The sequence below is a fragment of the Haliotis rubra genome, unplaced genomic scaffold (genome assembly GCF_003918875.1).
Source record: "Haliotis rubra isolate DU_JTF1 unplaced genomic scaffold, ASM391887v1 Scf531, whole genome shotgun sequence".
Taxonomy (NCBI): domain Eukaryota; kingdom Metazoa; phylum Mollusca; class Gastropoda; order Lepetellida; family Haliotidae; genus Haliotis; species Haliotis rubra.
This window is the reverse complement of record NW_025767226.1, coordinates 271,897-292,335: the sequence shown is the minus strand read 5'-3', so window position 1 is coordinate 292,335 and position 20,439 is coordinate 271,897. Positions and strand designations below refer to the sequence as shown.

Genomic DNA, 20,439 nt, shown 5'->3' with positions numbered 1-20,439 from the left:
TATGCTTCACCGCCTTGTAGAAGTTGCAGTACTTGGACATGTAGGTACATATAGTACATTTAAGTGTCCCAGTCCAGTTAAGGCACCAAAATGTCTCACTACCAAATTCCATCACTTTCGGTCATCCTCATACATTAGAAATTTCTGACAGTGTCCCCTTAATGCCTCAGTGTGTAGTATTTCAGCTTCCCAGACATGAAATAAGGGCTGTACATCAATCCCAGAAGCTGCTTAGATGGAAATAATAACAACTGACCCTTATGGAATTTAATATTATGGGTCTGAATTCACATTTTATTGACATGAGAGTGTTCGATATCTTAAAATTATCTCCCCTGTTTACCCAAATACATTGTGTCTTTCTCTAACTCAGTAACCCATCAATTACTGCAGAGAAGCTCTGTTTTGAGCTGATATTGCCAAATACTGTTAATTGTATTTAAAAATATTCAGTTTAGGGCAGGGTAACCAATAAATTTCCAAAGTTATGTGGATTTTTCACTTTGTTCCCTCTAAACTGGCTTATACATGAAATTGGCAAGTCTAACAGCCTCAAAACAATACACTGTAAATAGTATTGAATTTCTGGAAGTATCTCAAAGTCTTAGCTTGATGAATCAATAGATTCAAGTGTAAGTTCTTATCATGCTGTGGTCTAAAAGTGATTTCATCTGTTGAAAGGGTCATTTGCCTTGATCGACTAACAGGCAGCAGGGTACTGTGGTCAGTGTTTCAGACTGCTAGGCATAATCCAACCCCTCACTTATTACATTCTGGCAAAGTTCATCATCCAGCCTTACATATGTCAGGATGTTAAAGCTGCTTAATGTTAAACCTGTCCAATTTCTGGCCTGAATTCAATGATTTTTGTGGTTCAAAATATAGTTTGGATTGATATAATCAAGGCAGTCCCAGTCATGCATGGAATTAACCCATGGCCCCTTTTTGTGAAATAAGAGTAAACTCCCATGGTATATGTATGATTTAAAACTTTCTCTATTAATGCAGAAGTGCATTTTGTATAGCTTTGGTGAAATAGACATGATATAACTCTTTACAGCTCTGTCAGTGCAGCAAATCCATATATTCTTGTGCCATATAGATATGTTGGACAGGAAAATGTATTGAAGCCTTCATGCAGTTTTATATTTTTTCTGAGAAGTTGCATGTATATACAGTACATAAGTCACAGATTTGCCTAGGGCAAATGTTTCTAAATTTTCCTACAGGTTATACTACACTAAATGAGAATCGCTTGCTCACTGAGCGAGCATCATATGTAAACAAAATGAAGAGATAGAGACATGTGACAGCTGTGATTGGATGAAATAGTGTAAGATGTTTATGTTTTTAAAAAGCATATCCAACCAGTAATTAAAACTGACCACAATTTCAAGTATTCAGTGCTGTGATTTTCATCACCATGACTTATGCTTATTGTGTGTACAGATATTTTCCAGTAGGTGACATTTGGTGCGGATCTGGGGTTGATGTGTTCTGCTTCCTGTGCTCGCAAAAACAAGCCAGACAAGTTGGCCAGATAGTGTGTTTTATGGTAGTTTAAAGGCCAGAGTGTACCCATGTGTGCACATGGAATGGCTGTTGATAGCCTGGATTATTTTTAAAAAAATAAAAAAATCTATGGGAAGGCTACTATAGAAGTGTATGGACCCAGTGCTGTTTACAAAAACATTTGGTGGTGTGTCAACCTCCAAAGTTCATCAAATAATAAACATATGTCCGACCAGTTCATTTGTTCAATGTTACTGCTGATGACGTCTGCTCCAAAGTATCAGCAACAGGGACCAGTCATTTGTTTCAATCTGATAAGTGCAGGAAATGAACAGGGGCCCGTAAAACAAGGGCCCCTCCCTTTTAGATTGTTCAGGCAAGAGTTACTTCCCTTGGAAATCAGTCGGCCTGGACATGCTGGACAAAGGCAATGCATCCCCCTTACAACGATGTTGTCACAGGGGCTTGTATTGCTGAAAATAATCCTTGGTCCAAGACTCATATACATAGATAAGTACGTATGTAGATGGCTATCAGTGAACGAGTGTTGGACCTAGGGCGTATCATTTTCAGCAATACTAGCCGAAAGCTGCGATGATCTTATAGCAGAGACCATATAATCTATTATATGGTCTCTGCTTATAGTAACTGAGTAATACATTCAAGCTACATGTGGAGTAACCCCCGCTTGTTTTCTATTTATTGTGATTATTTCGAGGTTTTAGGGTTAGGTTTAGGGTTTTAGGATTAGGGTAAGGGTTAGTGTTAAGGTTTTGTGATAAAAACTATTTGTTCTTAGGCATAGAATGACAAAAATAAAACGGGGATTATGTTCGGGAAGCTTTGTAGATTTACTTAACTATCAATGCAAACATCACTTGCCACCAGGACCACTGCAAACTTATCACTTAGTGGTCCTGATGAATTTTTATAGCCAGAGACCACAGGACCGGCGTAAATATCACACACTGCAAGCCTGTGTTGATGCTGTATCAGCCATGCATTGCCATATGCGTAGAAAAAAACGAAGAAAGAACTATACAGTAGACACAAAAACAGGCGGTTATACATCACGTAACGCCGATTGTTACCTTCAGTGAAGGAAAACATCATTTTACTGTGGACGGAAGTAATTACACCGTCGAAATGCGAAAGCACTTCAGTAAGAATGCATTACATTGGACCCTTCCGCAATATTCTTTTATTTGCAGCTTCGTTCAAGTTGCTATTTTCAGCTTTATTTTGAGGGGTGATACACATGCATTACACTGGACACCAACCGTGCTCCAAGCCTGTACTGAGTGCTAAACCCATGTATAGTAATTCTATGCTTTAAAGAGGCAAGTTTCTTATTCATATTCTTTTGTGAGAAAATACCGGTTACTTTTTTCATTATAAGCTTAGATACACCTACATGCCACACTGGATGAGGTCCCTAACCTTTTATTTGCGTATGGGTGTGTGCGCGCGTGCATGTTCATCCAGTTTGTTCTGGGGAGGTGGGGGGTGGTGGTCGGTTGTCATCAATTTTGTACACATGTACACTAGTGGCCGGGGAGGTCAGCAATTGTATATATGGCGTGCGGGTTGGGGGTGGGTGCGGTATCACATACTTGGTACATAAAATTTATTGGGCATCATTCACATTGTACATGTTTCTCCATAAAAATCATCATCACCCACATTTGACCACTTTCTAAATGCTACTGTGTAATCATAGCTTTGGCAATTTACACTTATCAGAGGAGTACACAAAGTCTGCAGTCTTGACTACCAGTTGTCCGACTTCCACTTTTGTGGAAGTTACAGTGGCTCAACGGGTTAGGCAGCAGACTTTGTGTGTTGACGTTTAGGTGGCTGACTCTCAGGGTGTGGGTTTGGGACTCAACCCAGTACTAGAATCTGTACTATACACAGAAAGTGTAATCCCAAATATAACATAGGCTAGAATTGACCACTTTCTAAATAGCACTGTGTAATGATCCAATCAAATCGTTAGAATCTCAGGGCAAGTCGTTAGGGCACAGGTCAGCACGATACGACACTCGTGTGATGTACAAGATTAGTATGCATCTGTCCATACGTTAACCAGTTGGGTAATACAATGCATTCCTACCTGAGGGGTAGGGGTAGGGATCTAATCCAATATGGTAGGAAGGTGTTCAGTGTAATGCATTCCTACCTGAGAGGTAGGGGTAGGGATCTAATCCAATATGGTTGGTAGGTGTTTAGTGTAATGCATTCCTACCTGAGGGGCAGGGGTAGAGATCTAATCCAATATGGTAGGTAGGTGTTCAGTGTAATGCATTCCTACCTGAGGGGCAGGGGTAGCGATCTAATGCAATATGGTAGGTAGGTGTTCAGTGTCATGCATTCCTACCTGAGGGGTAGGGGTAGGGATCTATTGCAATGTGGTAGGTAGGTGTTCAGTGTCATGCATTCCTACCTGAGGGGTAGGGGTAGGGACCTAATCCAATATGGTAAGTAGGTGTTCAGTGTAATGCATTCCTACCTGAGGGGTAGGGTAGGGACCTAATCCAATATGGTAGGTAGGTGTTTAGTGTAATGCATTCCTACCTGAGGGGTAGGGGTAGGGACCTAATCCAATATGGTAGGTAGGTGTTCAGTGTAATGCATTCCTACCTGAGGGGTAGGGGTAGGGACCTAATCCAATATGGTATGTAGGTGTTCAGTGTAATGCATTCCTACCTGAGGGGTAGGGGTAGGGACCTAATCCAATATGGTATGTAGGTGTTCAGTGTAATGCATGTGTACTAGCACTTCAACAGGTGGTACACGTATTGGTACACGTCTTGACTGATATGTGAGAACTTCATAGCATATCCATTAGGAGGCTTAAATATAAATTGTATATGTATTGGATAGATCTAATTATGTTCACATAAGGACATATTTCAATGCAGTGTTTTTTTTTACTATGGTGTACTGTAGGGATGTGTATTGGCCAATACATTGTATTGCAATAATTGTCCATATCGGGAGCGTAAGTATTTGGCAGTAAGTGCCACTAATTATTGCATGTCAATCCTATTTTCCAAATTCCAAGTCTAAACATGTATGTTTTGGTTCTGATAATAGCAATCTCAAAACAAAGTTAGGTTACAAAGTCAGAATGCCGTTTTGTCATGGATTAAACTTCTTTGTAATTTCTCTCACAACGTTTCAAGACCATTTCAGGTCCCTTCATCAGGTGAACTGGCAGTTAGGACTATGACGTCGTCCCTATGACTGTACACTAGGGAGAGTACTGTATAAGTGTGTTTGAAGAGTTATTTACATAATGATGAAAATTCATGCTAAATAATAGAGTTGAAAGTTGAATTGTCATTACACAACAACTGCTAATTACACAAAAGTTACTTGATAACAGGTTTCCAAAAAGAATAGTAGACTCGTTTTTTCTTTTATCTAAGGTTCATCATAAGTTAATCAAGAGGTCCCACGCACCTGGCAGGTATACACTTTGATCATGATTCATTGCTGGTTGATGTCTCCTCATCTCCACAGCCTCATGTAGTTTTCTCCGACGCCAGTCGTTGTTATTTCTCGAAGGCACCCTGATATCATTCCACATGATTACATGACATGGGGTATTTGCCTTGTGCTCTGATATAGCTGACTTATCATTTTGTTTGCATACTGACGACTTGTGTTCAGCAACCCGGGTGTTAATGGGCCTGAGAGTCTCGCCAATATACTGATCACCACAGCTGCATGGTATTTGGTATACCCATCCTCTAGGGTTGGGGCTTCCATTGCTAGATCCTCTTCCATTAGCCCGGAGGAGAGTCTTAATTGTTGTACCACTAGAGAAAGTTACATCAAAGCCCGCTTTGCTCTTGATTAGTCTGGCTATCTGATGGCGGACTAGTCCCACGTAGGGTATTGTGATCCTGATTGGGGATGGTTCAGACTTGAGGCGCGCTTCTGATGATTCAAGCGTTTTGGTAATAGTCCTGGAGACAAGACGGGTTGGGTAGCCATTGAGGACAGTAAAGGTTCTCTTGAGGTTATCAATTTCACTGTTTAAATTATCTGGGTGACAGATCGACTTTGCTCTTCTAGTGAGGGTTGCAATAATTGCTTGTTTGATCTGTGTGTGGTCACAGGAGTTGTAATTGATATACTGATCCGTGTGAGATGGCTTCCTGTACACAGAAGTGACGAGACCTTTGTCTGTAGATTGGAGGTCATAGTCCTAACTGCCAGTTCACCTGATGAAGGGACCTGGAATGGTCTCGAAACGTTGTGAGAGAAATTACAAAGAAGTTCAATCCATAAAAATATCTTGGACACATACCCATTCTTTTGTAAATCTTTTGCAAAAAAAAGAAATGATGATCTCACATACAATGTTGGCTTATACTTATATCATGTGCACATTTGTCATTAATTCCAGGATGTAGAGCTGCAAAGTCAAACTGCGCACTCTCATTAAATACAATGTCATTTGCCTGTAGCATGGGCCATACGCCTCTTTACGGAATAAAAAACTGTCTGTCTGTCTGTCAATGACAAAACGGCATACTGAAATGCCATAAATGTATAAAAAAGAAAATAGAACACCTGACTTTGTAACCTAATTTTGAGATTGCTTTAATCCATAAAAATATCTTGGACATCTAAATGCCACTGAAAGACATCAATGAGTATGTGGTTCTTTAGTGAACTTTGTTATGTATTTAATTCTACGTTTATCATAGACATTACAGATAAATAGTACATGATAATCATTTTCTATATGTAATGCTGACCTGTGATTTTTCTAAATACATTGTATTCAATTTCATTATACCAGCCACATTCAACAGCAATATTAAAATTGCTACTTCTAAACCTTGATCTAGCAATTCTTAAATGCCACGGCCTCCTATTAGTCAGTTTTCATTTCGGGCAATGAAATATTGGTATCTTACTTGTCCGTGGGCTACTAGATAATTTCAACTTTTGGTTTCAGACTGCAAATAAACTTGGATTTAATTTCATATATGCTCAAAATTTCGCAATGATGATAAAGTAGAGTTATCTTTCTTTGCTATTTATCACTTTTCAATAAATAGTCCAGTAAACATTAACATCAAATACCATGTTGATTTATTCTTTCATAATTACATCATCATAATTATGTCATAAAATCAGGGCAAGTGGAAAATCTGTCAGGACAAATTACTTTCTTAAAGTCATTTGCCCTGTGGCAAGTGTCTGTTTACAATAATTTTGAACCCCTGCAAAAATAGCATATGTTACATATGACCGCTTCGTAAATGGCATTGTGTATTCATAGCTTTCGGCCATGGGAAAGGGGTACACTAAGTCCTTAGTCTAGACTACCAGTTGTTTGACTTCTATTTGTCAAAGCTGCGGTGGCTGAACGGGTTAGGCGGCTGACTTTGTGTGCTGGTGATTCGGTGCCTGATTCTGAAGGTATGGGATCGAATCCCGGATGAGAAAATGTACGCCCAAATATAACATATGTTACGTTGAATAAAGAAGGAAAACATTCGTTGTGAATGAAGGTCTGTGTAGGTTTTAGTTTAAACCATAAGGATAATCACAAAAACTTCATATGAGTTCTTTACCCTATTGAATATACCGGTTCTAAGAAGAATACATATCGGATGAAAAGCATAAATAGATATACAGTACAGGTATATCGGTAATACTGTGCAGTCCTAGTATACTGATGACAATATTGGAGCTAAATGGAATAATTATAAACATATTCATTGCTTTTAACCAATTTTACACAATGCAGTATATCATCTGGCTGTATAACGCTTTGTAAAACATGTATTTAGTTTTTTGTTTTGATAGGATGATGAACCATTCATAGCCCTTAAATATGTAAAATCGGAAAAATGATGGATATTAATCAGCTGAATACAATCATTGTTAGGCTGTAGAAAGGATAAATATACATCCGCCATTGGCATTTTCCACACTGAATGTTGAAAATCACTCCCCAATGTTCTATTTAGTGTTTTGTGCGTGAAAACATTTTTACAGTATCAGATTCGTTATCATGCTCCGTGCCATACCATCATATTGTGTATGTCCCTATCCTAGGTGTTATAGGAGTGTGACAGCGTTTCTTATGCTTTCAGTAAACGCCATAAGATCCACAGATTGATGATGGAAGTTAAAAGCAATCCGCAGAATATTTCTCTGTCGCAGAAGCAAATGGAATGTGTTAAAGGGATTTATTGAAAACAGGAGATATCAAGAAACCTTTTTATTGGCACCCTGGAAATAGATGATCTCAACAACGAACCCGTTATTGGAACTATAGAAATAGGTCTTCTCATGAAAGAAACCGTTATTGGAACCTTGGAAATAGGTGATCTTATGGAAGAACCCGTTATTGAAACCCTGGAAACAGATGGTTTGGAGAACCTGAAACACATAGTAGTCCAACAAAGCAGTCTCATAAACATGTTGTGAGAGCTCGGAAACATTTTCTAAATCGGACGACTTGAAAAGGCACATGCTCTGTACACATTCGGGTAATCTTCAAAAACACATGAAGACTCACACTGGATTGAACCTTCATAAGTGCATTGTGTGTGAGAAAACATTTACACAATCAGTTCATCTGCAGGCACACATGAGGATTCACAGTGGAATCAAGTCTTATGAATGTGTTGAATGTGGCAAAAAGTTCACACAATCAAGTAGGCTGAAGGCACACATGAAGATTCACAGTGGGATCAAACCTCATGAATGTGTTGTTTGTGAGAAAAAATTTACACATTCTGGTAATCTTCACAAGCACATGAGGATTCACACTGGGGTCAAACCTCACCAATGCATTGTGTGTAAGAAAACATTTACACGCTCCGATAGTCTGCAGATACACATGAGAATTCACAGTGGAATCAAGCCTTATGAATGTGTTGTATGTGAGAAAAAATTTACACAATCACGTGACCTTCGGACACACATGAGGATTCACAGTGGAATAGAGCCTTATGAACGTGTTGTAGGTGGGAAAAAGTTGAGACATTCAAGTAATCTGCAGAGACACATGAGGATTCACAATGGAATCAAACCTCATCAATGCATTGTGTGTAAGAAAACATTTACACAATCCTCTAATCTGCAGACACACGTGAGAATTCACAGTGGAATCAAGCCTTATGAATGTGCTGTATGTGAGAAAAAATTTAGACAATCAAGTACTTTCAAGAGACACATGAGGATTCACAGTGGAATGAAACCTTATGAATGTGCTGTATGTGAGAAAAAATTTGGACATTCTTGTAGTCTTCAGAAACACATGAGGATTCACAGTGGAATCAAACCTCATCAATGCATTGTGTGTAAGAAAACATTTACACAATTCTCTAATCTGCAGACACACATGAGAATTCACAGTGGAATCAAGCCTTATGAATGTGCTGTATGTGAGAAAAAATTTAGACAATCAAGTACTTTCAAGAGACACATGAGGATTCACAGTGGAATGAAGCCTTATGAATGTGCTGAATGTGGGAACAAATTTAGACATTCTGGTGATCTTCAAAAACACATGAGGATTCACAGTGGGGTCAAACCTCAATGCGTTGTGTGTAAGAAAACATTTACACGCCCCAATAGTCTGCAGATACACATGAGAATTCACAGTGGAATCAAGCCTTATGAATGTGTTGTATGTGAGAACAAATTTGCACAATCAAGTAATCTGGAGAGACACATGAGGATTCACAATGGAATCAAGCCTTATGAATGTGTTGAATGTGGGAAAAAATTTACAGTATCAAGTAATCTACACAGTCACATGAGGATTCACAGTTAAAATCAAATTTTATGAATACGTTGAATGTGGGAAAAACTATAAAATCGTATCCTATCTCATGATTGACAGCTGAGTTGAAACAAAGGGTAAACAAAGTTTTCAGTCTCTCTTGTATCATTCGCCCGCGAACATATCCCACTGCTCCCATTCTCGGACAGCCACAGTCTCTGCATGCACCATGTCCTCTGGCTAGTGACGTGACACGTTAATCTGATCATTCTCTTTCTTGTCATGCTGCTGAGCAGTCGTGTTGCAAACTTAAAGGGACTATTTTCTAATTCTTCCTGCTAAGGGAAGAGAACTTGTCATCAAGGCCAGATGGTTTGCTCATAACCTAGAAAAACATTCCTGTGGACAAAGCCCGGCCTACATCATCTTCATTGACGGAACTTGAAGATTGTTTCAGACACCCCATCGGACTGTTATCTTGGCCAGAACTTTTCATTGAAAGTGATGTCTATATTTGGTATTCAATCAAAATATTGAAACTGCTGGAATTCAGAAGGAGGTTTCAAGCTCTCTGCACTTTGCTAGTACATCTTTTGGAATACAAACTGTAATATGACTTGCTGTAAGGAGCTTGTTTCACTGTGTGGAGTTGAAACCGAGCCATGCCAAATCTCTCACAAACGGTGGATATCCATCATGCTATGAACTGACAACATTTGATGAATGTTCAACTTTCGGTGACCTTTCTACACACCACATTCATCGAATCCAACCACATGCTACAAATCTGCGTTTTTCTACGGACCCTCAACGTTTGTCAAACCTCTCACATGCAGCGATCTCTTCTATTTTCGATGGCAAACTCTGCACATCCGATGAATCCACCTGGTTCTACTGCTGCGTGGGATGACTTCCCTTCGACACAGTCCCTCATACATTGCACTCTGTTTTACCTGTTTTATGGCATACTCAGGATGATCATATACATCCTTCGTTGGACTTTGAAGTAATGGTCTGGGCTGTGGATTCTGCCTGGAGGCAGATGCACACTGAAGCGTTTACTGAGGTTCGACCCCAGATTGTGCCACCGAACCGTCAGATCGTGTCGGAGCCGGATCACCTCCACCCTCAACTACATAGTGTGGAAGTGGACAGTGTGGAATATGTCAACCTGTTGCATGTGCTTGTGTGAATTGTGGATAATTTCAATTGTCACATTACCTGCAAGTCCCTTTATTACCTATATGGAGGGTTACCTAGTTAGAGCGAAGAATCTCATCATCTCTTCACTGAAGAATATCATCACTACTGCGCATGTCCATGGGTTTGAACTTGGCGATCTCTCCAAAGGGTGGTGCTCGTCTCATCCTAGATCTAGACAACCGTCCGATCCCCACCTTGGATCCCCACCAGTTCAACTAACCTACTGTTCGGCACATATATCAGCTCTGCCAACCACTTTTTGTACATACTATCAATCCTGTGTACTACAGACAAACTGGTAACATTGCTTTGATGTATTGCTGGGTGCAATCATGGCTTGGCTCGTCATCTTCATCATCATTTTTAAACATCATCCCTTGTCAAGATGTTAGTACTCCTTTGCCCAGATTTTAATAGGTTGTGACTTGCCCGGTTAACCCAGGACTGTGTTGTCCAGATTTTGGTCACTGTTGTATTGTGGAAACACCAGAGAACGCTTTGATAGTGGCAAGGGCTACTTGGTTTTCTAACATCAGCCCAAACCCTTATATCAGAGGTTTTCTACAACTGCATTCCGATCCAGAGATTCATCTGTCTGTTTTTCAGGATCGACGATTCCATGTGTGGATCCTATTACATCGTTACGCTAATGAACGTTCCTGAGATTGCTTGTCCCTCAACTTTTATCACTCCATCAACAATGTGAACATTCTTGTAGATCGACAATCCCCATGCACCGATCCTACTACCTTTGTCACTCCACCAGTGGAGGATCCTCACGTTTGTCATTTCTATGGCCATGTTGCTATTATGAAGCCTGTCACTTGGTTCCACTGGGCAATGTCATTTATGCTTGTATCGATGATTGCATTCAAATCCAAGCAGACTCTCAGACTCATCTTCAGTTCGCCTCTTGGCTGGGTGGATTATCGACGACAGGAAATCACAGCTGACCCCAATTCAGCGCCTTATGTTATTCAGGGTCGTCTTCAGCACGCACCTCGGGAAGATTTTGTCCCACTGTGCAGGTGGTCAAAGATTCAATGCCTGGTCGCCCTAGCACTGTCCAAAGGGGGGACGCGTTGCACCTATGGCAGGAGCTTCTCGGTCTGCTTGCATCCGTTCGAGCGTTTATGGTCAGGGACCTACCCCACGAAACAGATTACTTTATCTTACAGACCAAGACGAATGAATGCTCCATGAAGAGAATGATCAGACTAAGGTGTCACATAATCAGTCAGGGGGCATGCTGCATACTTTACAGGGACTGTGGCTGTGGGGAAACATTTACACATTCAAGTATTCTGCAGACACACAGAGGCTTGTAAAGCTAAAAACTGCCTTTAAGGAATGTACGGTCAATGACGAGGTCTCAGTACTATATAAAATGTAAAAGGAAAGGGGTGTAACAAGGTCAGCACAACAAGTTCGTTACAGGGCGAATTCCACAAAGCTCACTGTATTTATCCCATTTAAAGTATTCACACATTTCAAGCCAAAATATGTCCCTAAAGAATGAGGATTACAGCACAAAAATCGAAGCAGTTCTTTAGGAGCTAGGGTCTTCGGAAGCTTGAAAAATCATGATTTCTCGATTCAGAGCCAAAATCCCTGCTCAGAATTTGTAGCGGCAACACACCCATTTTCTTGTTTATTTGACAGTATACACAAACGACATGCACCAAAACATGTTGGACTGATGGTACCTGTCTGTGCGCTAGTCACCATTCTTTCGGAGGCACTTACATCTCACTGTCATAATGAGTTTACGTACATTTAGTCATCGCAAAGAGAATTGTACTAGGGGTGTCACGATACACCAATCTCACGATACGATACGTATCACGATTTTAAGGTCACGATACGATACGTATCGCGATACATAATTATCGCGCCTTTTCATAGCATTACCTTACCGGCCACGTACGCGTTCGCTGACTGGTCCATCAAAATAGTCTAGCCAATCACAAAAGCTGTTAGTTTCCAACCTATTTTTTAAGTAAAGCTAGCTACATCTATTTATCAGAGCGGTCTGGAATAATTTTACTATCAAGACTTTGACGGAGATGGATATAGCATAAAACTTTGAATCGATAAAGTTTTAAAATAGAATCGAGAGAGGCATGTATCGCAGAGTAGATCGAGAGAGAGAGATCGATGAGAGAGAGAGTACAAGCAAGAGAGATGAGAGAGAGAGAGACGTTTTTGTAAATATGTCTTCATCATCCAATCGATCTCAAACTGTGAAAGTGGATGTTTTGTCAGACATCACATTGTAAATCACCGATTTTATGCATTTGTATTAAAGACTCAGTCTATGTAACTGTCAACAAAATAAACAGCAGAACGCAGACTGCTGGCAGAGGGAGGGAGCCAATGGCCTGTAACAACGGCAGTGTTGGGTCAGGTCAATGCACGTGGTTCATATAAGGCACTTAATGTTTGGATCTAGGTTCAGAATGCTAGAATGCTAAACGTTTAATTAGAAATGTGTTGAATTATTTTAAAAAAGAGCTACTGCTCAAACTTTGCTCTTGGCATGAAAAAGAACATTGTGCTAAAAATTGTGAAATAAACCAACAACCAATAAACAAAACCTTGTACAAAAAGATACACAGTACAAGATGTCATTCGGTAGCAAACCAGAGGATCGCGGCATTAATGTTTCTAGGTTCATGCTAAGCAAACTACTGCTCATTTTGGATACAAGTACAAGAAGGTGTGTAATGTGTGAGAGATCTGATATTGTGAAAATAAGGTGTAACTATCTGAGAGGAATTAAGCAGGCAAGAGAGAATGGGTTCGAACCTATATATCTGGATGAGACCTGGGTCAATGCAAACCATACTGCTGCCAGACAGTGGCTTCCCACTGATCCCAGTGATGGTAGGAAAATACCAACAGGCAAAGGTGACCGTTTAATCGTTTTTCATGCTGGTTCCCACTGTGGATTCCTACCTGGATGTGATCTGGTATTTCGGTCAAAGAGCACAGTTGGTATGCACTATCATACAGAATTGAACTCGATGATTTTCACACAGTATGTTGAGGAACAATTGTTGCCAGCTCTGCCTTACAAAAGACTTGTTGTCATAGACAATGCTCCCCTATCACAGCGTTCGAGATCCAAACAATAGGTGCCTAACTTCCAATACAAAGAAGTCAGATATGCAGCAATGGCTAACAAATAACAATATACAATTCTCAATTAAGGCCACTAAACCACAGTTGTACTCTTTGATTAAACCTAACAAACCTCCACCCACATATAACATTGACAACATGCTACGCCAACACGGCCATAAGGTCTTGAGATTACCACCGTACCACTGTGATCTCAACCCAGTCGAACTTATCTGGGGAGACCTTAAAAGTAGAGTGGCCCGGAAAAATCAATCATTCAAGTTGAGTGATGTCAAGCACATTGTCAACACTGCTATATGTGACATTGACATTGCCCGCTGGCATACATGTGTTGAACATGTCAAGAAGGTGGAGAAAGAGTACTGGCTCAAAGATGGCTTGAAGGAGCAGTTGTCATTCGTCTGGACACTGATGACTCTTCTGTGGAAGAATGGAGTGAACTGGATGAAGTTTCATTCTGTCATTTTATTTTCAGATATTAATAGTATCCAGCCAGATATGCTCAAAAGAAATATAACTTCTTTTAACAATGAAAACATTGACTAATTCCAACGACTTTTAGTGTAACATGAAACACTCATTTCACATAAAATTATCATGAAAATATAAATATTAACTATCTATATGCTTAAAGCTATTAGAAATGCATTGCTTAATTTGGACCGACATCAAAACATAACACTTTTGTCTCCATACTATCTGTTTTTTAATGAGTGTGCATGATTGTGTGTGCTTGTGTCCGAGGGAACGGGACTTTAACAGTTGTTGAGTTCTAATCATATGTGGTCCGAGTAAGGATTTAGTGTAAATATTCTTTCTGTGTTCTGTAAATGCATTTCCACTTAGGTACTGCATAAACAAAATATGACATTAACATTAACAATTTAAAGAATTTAACCTGCAGAATAATTCTCACTAATGGGTTTTGTGGTTAATGTTGAACAACTCAGAGGAACAAACTCCGTATGATGGTTAACAAATGGCACCCACCTTACCCTATTCACGACCTGTGCCACCTCTTCATACCTGTCACGTGCATAGCTGACATACATTGACGAACGTTGACCTTTATGACCCAACACTGCCGCTGTTACAGGTCAATGGCTCCCTCCCTCTGCAAGCCGTCTGCGTTCTGCTGTTTATTTTGTTGACAGTTACATAGACAGATTCTTTAATACAAATGCATAAAATCCGTGATTTATGATTAGGTTGTCTGATAAAACATCCACTTTCACAGTTTGAGATCGATTGGATCATTGGATGAAGATATATTTACAAAAAAACCGTCTCTCTCTCTCTCTCTCTCTCTCTCTCTCTCTCTCTCTCTCTCTCTCTCTCTCTCTCTCTCTCTCTCTCTCTCTCTCTCTTCTCTCTCTCTCTCTCCCCCTCTCTCTCTCTCTTTCTTTCCCCTTCCTGGACATCTCGGTGTCTCTCGTGAGAGGCATGCCGCCCTGCTCCACTACCTTGTCACATGGCCATTCCATAGTGATTATTCTCCCTCTTGTCGCCGATCGGTCCACACGCTTATTTGTGAACTAATTTTTTTCCAAAAAAGAAAATGTAAAAGAAAGAACCTTCTGTCTCTAGAAAGAGGAAACTTAGCGATAAATGTAAAACTATCTTTTCTGTTGATGTTCCCCATACACCATGTGTGGATTGTGTGGGTTTTTGCTCCTGGTATAATCGTTGTTCATATTGTAAACCTTTGACTGAGGAAGCTTTCACTGAATATAAGAAAGTTGCGTCCTGTCGGCGTACGGACAGTGACTATCGGAAGACATCAGGAGAGCATGGCCCATCTTCTTTGAAATAGTCGAAAGTAGATCGTCCTAAGAAAGTAGCAAAAAGGAGATCCTACACACCATCGTCCCTGGGGAAAGATTTTCTGGACGCATTTTCGCACTTCTATTTTCACGAGAATCTTCGCCTTTTATTAAAATGAAGATGTAGAATCGTAATTTCGATCTTCTATATCCGCGAGAGTCGGGGTCATAGATAAGACGAACCAGACTGGAACTTCAGGCTCGTTGGACCTACGTTCAACGTTGTCGCGATTACCTACAACATCAAATGCGACGATCCTACCTATCAGTGATCCTATGACGCTTCAATCAGTTGATCTATCCAATATCATACCGACAGTGCCGAGTGATGCGTTGAATCTTTCATCACCTGTACCATCGATCGCTTCAGTGTTTTCGGTAGTGCCACCGAAACGTCCAGTTACTTCGGTCAGACATCGACAATCGACTAGCCATCATTCATCGAGAAATCGATCGCTATAATCAGGCAGGAATTCTCACCATTCCACATTATTGAGGTCGCATTCGAAGGGTTTTCATCTATAGAGGATCGTCGAATGTCTCCTATTCGTTCAGATTCGAGCCATCACCATTCGTCGAATTCACAGCATTCGGACTCACATCGTGTGAATGCTCATGTGACAAACTGCCGACAATCTTCCAGTACAGTTCAAGAGCACCTCAGATTGCGGGTTCGAATCCTGTCAGCGATTCGGCGAATATTGTACCTCAGCCTTTACAATATAGATTTGGGTGGTCATAGTGAGATACCACTTCAGCAACATACTTTACGTACGTCATCGGTAACTACAGGGAATGTCATCTCCAATGCAGCGTTAGAAGGTCAACGGTCACAATCCATCTTCTTGGGGTATTGCCGTCTACGAATACTCTTCCAAATGTCATTAAACAGAATACACTCATTCTCCATCTTCTATCACACATCCTGTCATTGCTGTTTGAATATGAGAATATTTAATATTTCGTATGTTCAGAAACCTCAGAGAAGCGACATAATGCCTTCTTATTAAAAATTTAACCGCATGTGTAGCATGTGTATTATATTTGAAACCTTTCAATCACTTGTCATACTGTGTCTGATTGTTCTAAGAAGTGTCAAATACAACACTTGCCAGTATCATCTCGTTTTGGAAATGGTTGTTGAAACATTTAGATTGCTGTAATTTGAACATTCTCCTTCCTCCTTCAGCTCTGATCTGCTGAAATAAAATCTCATTCAAATAAAACAAACGATTTTACAATGATTTGTATTTATTGTTATTATTGTCAAGCTGTTGATCTTTATACACAATGTAAGAAGTCTATACTGTCCTATTTTCACTTGCAAAAAAACATAGTCCGGTTTCACATGTCGCAGGACACAGTGGACACATAGCTCAGAAATGTTTCACATCTTGCAAAGCATATGGTCAAGTGATGTTTCACATGTTGCAGGACACTTCGATCATTCATGTTTCACATATTCAAGACACTTGGTGCAGTCATGTTTCACATGTCGGACGACACAGTGGACACATAGCTCAGAAATGTTTCAGATCTTGCAGAGCATATGGTCCAGCAATGTTTCACATGTTGCAGGGCACTTGGTCCAATAATGTTTCACATCTTGTAGGACACTTAGTCCAGTCATGTTTTACATCTTGCAGGGCACTAAGTACAACCATGCTTCTGTTGCAGGAGACATGGTCAAGTTTCACTAAATGCAGGACATATGGTCCAGTCATGCTTCGCATGCTGCAGGGCACTTGGTCCAGTCATGTTCCATATAATGCAGGACAACGAGTCCAGTTATGTTTCACACTCTGTCCGGCGATGTTTCAAATTTGCAAGACACTTGGTCCAGTCATGTATCATCTTGCAGTACATTAGGTCCAGTAATGACTTACATGTCGCAGGACACTTAGATCAGTCATGTTTCACATGTTGCAGGACTCTTAGTCTAGTGAGATTTCACATTTTGCAGGACGCCGAGTCCAGCCATGTGTCACATGTTGCAGGACACTTGGTCCAGTCATGTTTCACATGTTGCAGGACACAGTGTACACAAAGTCTAGTGATGCTTCACATATTGCAGGACACTGAGTCCGGCACACTGAGTCCGGTCATGTTTCACATGTTGCAGGACACTGTGTACATAAAGTCTAGTGATGCTTCACATATTGCAGGACACTGAGTCCGGTCATGTTTCACATGTTGCAGGACACTGTGTACATAAAGTCTAGTGATGCTTCACATATTGCAGGACACCGAGTCCGGTCATGTTTCATGAGTGGGTGATTATGAGCAATATTTCAGCAATATCGCGGAGGGGTCACGAGAAATTGGCTCCAGACAGTGTACCCATGTTGGGAATCAAATCTGTGTCATCAGCATGACGAGCGGACACTATCCCATTAGGCTACCCCACCACGCAAACACTGTTTAAGGTAATAGTTGTAGGTTTCTTTCCTTTACCCACAAGATAACTGACTTGTCTTGTTGATTTAGTAGCATTGACGAAATTGTAAAGAGGACCAGCCAAGTTGTTTCACTTGTCTTCCACCTTTTCTACACTATTTTGAATACACCATTAAATAATTGGCATCTTACATGCCTTGACATCAACAGTTGTTGGTATTACAGGATGTTAGACAGTTGGTGGAATTACTGGGTGTTGATTGACGGTGGGTGGAATTACTTGATTATGATCGACCGTTGGTGCACCTACTGGGTGACGATCGACGGTGGGTGGAATTACTGGATTATGATCGACCGTTGGTGCACCTACTGGGTGTTGATTGACGGTGGGTGGAATTACTTGATTATGATCGACCGTTGGTGCACCTACTGGGCGATGATCGACGGTGGGTGGAATTACTGGGTGATGATCGACCGTTGATGGAATTACTTGATTATGATCGACCGTTGGTGCACCTACTGGTGATGATCGACGGTGGGTGGAATTACTGGGTGATGATCGACGGTTGGTTGAACTTCTGGGTGATAATCGACGGTTGGTTGAACTTCTGGGTGACGATCAGCAGTTAGTGGGTCTGCTGGGTGATGATCAACAAAAAGAGAACAAATGGGTGATGATCGATGATTCGTGAAACTAGTGTGTGATGATCGACAGTAGGGAGGACTCCGGGATGATGATCGACAGTGGGAAGAAACATGAAGGGATGATTGACAGTGGTTGGAACTACGTACTGGGCGATGATTGACAGTAGAGGTAACTGCAGAGTGTTGATCGACAGTGAGGGGTGGGGGTAAAGGAGGAACAACTGGGTGATGATCAAGAGTGGGGAGAACTACTAAGGGATGATGGACAGTGAGCGAGGTGGTGGAGTGGGTATAAACAGCCCTAATCAACCATTAACTAAAGTAAGCTTCTTCTGACGTATGGCGTATTGGTTGGAGACGCAAAAACGCCTCCAACCTTACTATCAGGTGAAATGTCTCTATTATATACACTTGGAATATTCAAAATAACTTTCAGCCAATGATACTTAGTCTCTTTGTATTTTGCATAGCTGTAACAAATTAGGAGCCACGGGACCATGTGGGTAAATTATCCAAAATAATTGTACTGCTTTACTTCGTCGTAGATGCGGAAGTCGAGTTTTCTATAAATCTCTAAATTAAACACATTCTATGTCTTACTGATCACTTTCTATTGAAAACAATATTACATGCAAAGAGCACACTTGCACTGGTTCAGTGCATAATTTTGAATTGCAGAATCGGAAAATCATTTCAGTCGCAACCATTAGCTTTTCCTGGATTTTAGTGAAAGGAGCCGTACATGTTATACCTATTGTGCGAACCTAGAGGCACTTCTGAACAAGTCTTACACACGGACACGATTTGGAGTCAGCATGGGGATGGGCGATGTTTTGGGCAAAATTTATGACCTAAAAGAAGAATAGTTGTTTTACAAACTATCATTAAAATTTGGACACAGTTCGCTATTTGTTGCGAGGGAGGACTGCAATGGGAGGAACAGCCAGGTGTAAGCGAAGCACGTGAACAAGTGCCGACAAAGTCATTGATTCATTAACCCGTGAAATTAGTGAACTGTGTCAAGATTTTAATGATAGTTTGTTCAACAACTTTTTTTATTTTTAGGACAGAAATTCTGCAAAAAAATCACAGAGTTGGTCTGATGTTTTGATGATGATCAGTGTTTCATTGAGTGCTATTTGTTTAGTAGTTTTCGAGTTATATTGCAATTCATCGGTCCGATTTTTAGCCAAACCGACTATAGTTTTGTACTTACACGGTTTGTACTTATCCCACAGTCGGACTGTGGGTGCAGATCACCCAATCGCCTTGGTGAATGCAGCTTATAGAAGAGTCGTGTGATGTGGTGATGGTACTGTCAACACTTGGTATATGGTTGACTGGAGAATTAGCTCATAATTAAGATGAACAATACGTTGACAAGACGAAGGAATTGTTGAGTTCAAACTTCTTTAGTTACATGACAAACAAATACACTAGACATAAATGAGGTGAGCGGAGTACCCACTCAACCCCAGGGCATATCCTACGAGCGGCATTATCCAGCTCGTGGTCGTCCCAACACAGACAGTCGGAATACCAGACTCGTACTCCCTTTTGACAATATAGATGTGAGCATACATATACAGTTCTTGACAACAATGGACAGGTGACGACTCAACAATGGACAGATAGAAAAACCGTTACGAGTGCAATCTTTGACTGACTACATAACTTCTATACTTGAATGACCAATTAGGTTATAAATTTCACAAGGGGAATGACCAATAAAGGTTATAAATGTCATATACAGTAATTAATTGCCTGAAAAGTCAATATACAATGCGGAAGTGCTAAGGATTACATGGAATACAGATTAGCATCATATAAATAATTACAATAAAGTCTCATATGTCTTGACTACATAGTTTTTACTTTTTAAATATTGGGACTATGGCTGTCCTGAATTAAACCCTTTAACAACTTCCTTCTGCTCAGTAAAGTTTGGAC

The 20,439-nt window shown here is 40.5% G+C and overlaps 1 protein-coding gene across 2 annotated transcripts; it reads left to right on the top strand.

The window, feature by feature from the left end:
* On the top strand, positions 1 to 9,423 carry LOC124253102 (zinc finger protein 271-like). Of its 2 annotated transcripts, none has more exons than XM_046686818.1 (2): positions 1 to 40; positions 7,708 to 9,423. In XM_046686818.1, exon 2 carries the CDS (start codon positions 8,018 to 8,020, stop codon positions 9,326 to 9,328), a length of 1,311 nt encoding a protein of 436 aa, XP_046542774.1. In that variant the 5' UTR covers positions 1 to 40; positions 7,708 to 8,017; the 3' UTR covers positions 9,329 to 9,423. The 2 variants fall into 2 exon arrangements, with proteins under 2 accessions (XP_046542774.1, XP_046542773.1); XM_046686817.1 differs by having other exon boundaries at positions 3 to 40; positions 7,638 to 9,423.
* Positions 9,424 to 20,439: the final 11,016 nt, after the last annotated feature.

Bases quoted from the DNA above. Each gene is read 5' to 3' on its own strand.
- LOC124253102 (XM_046686818.1), top strand. From the start codon at position 8,018: ATGCTCTGTACACATTCGGGTAATCTTCAAAAACACATGAAGACTCAC.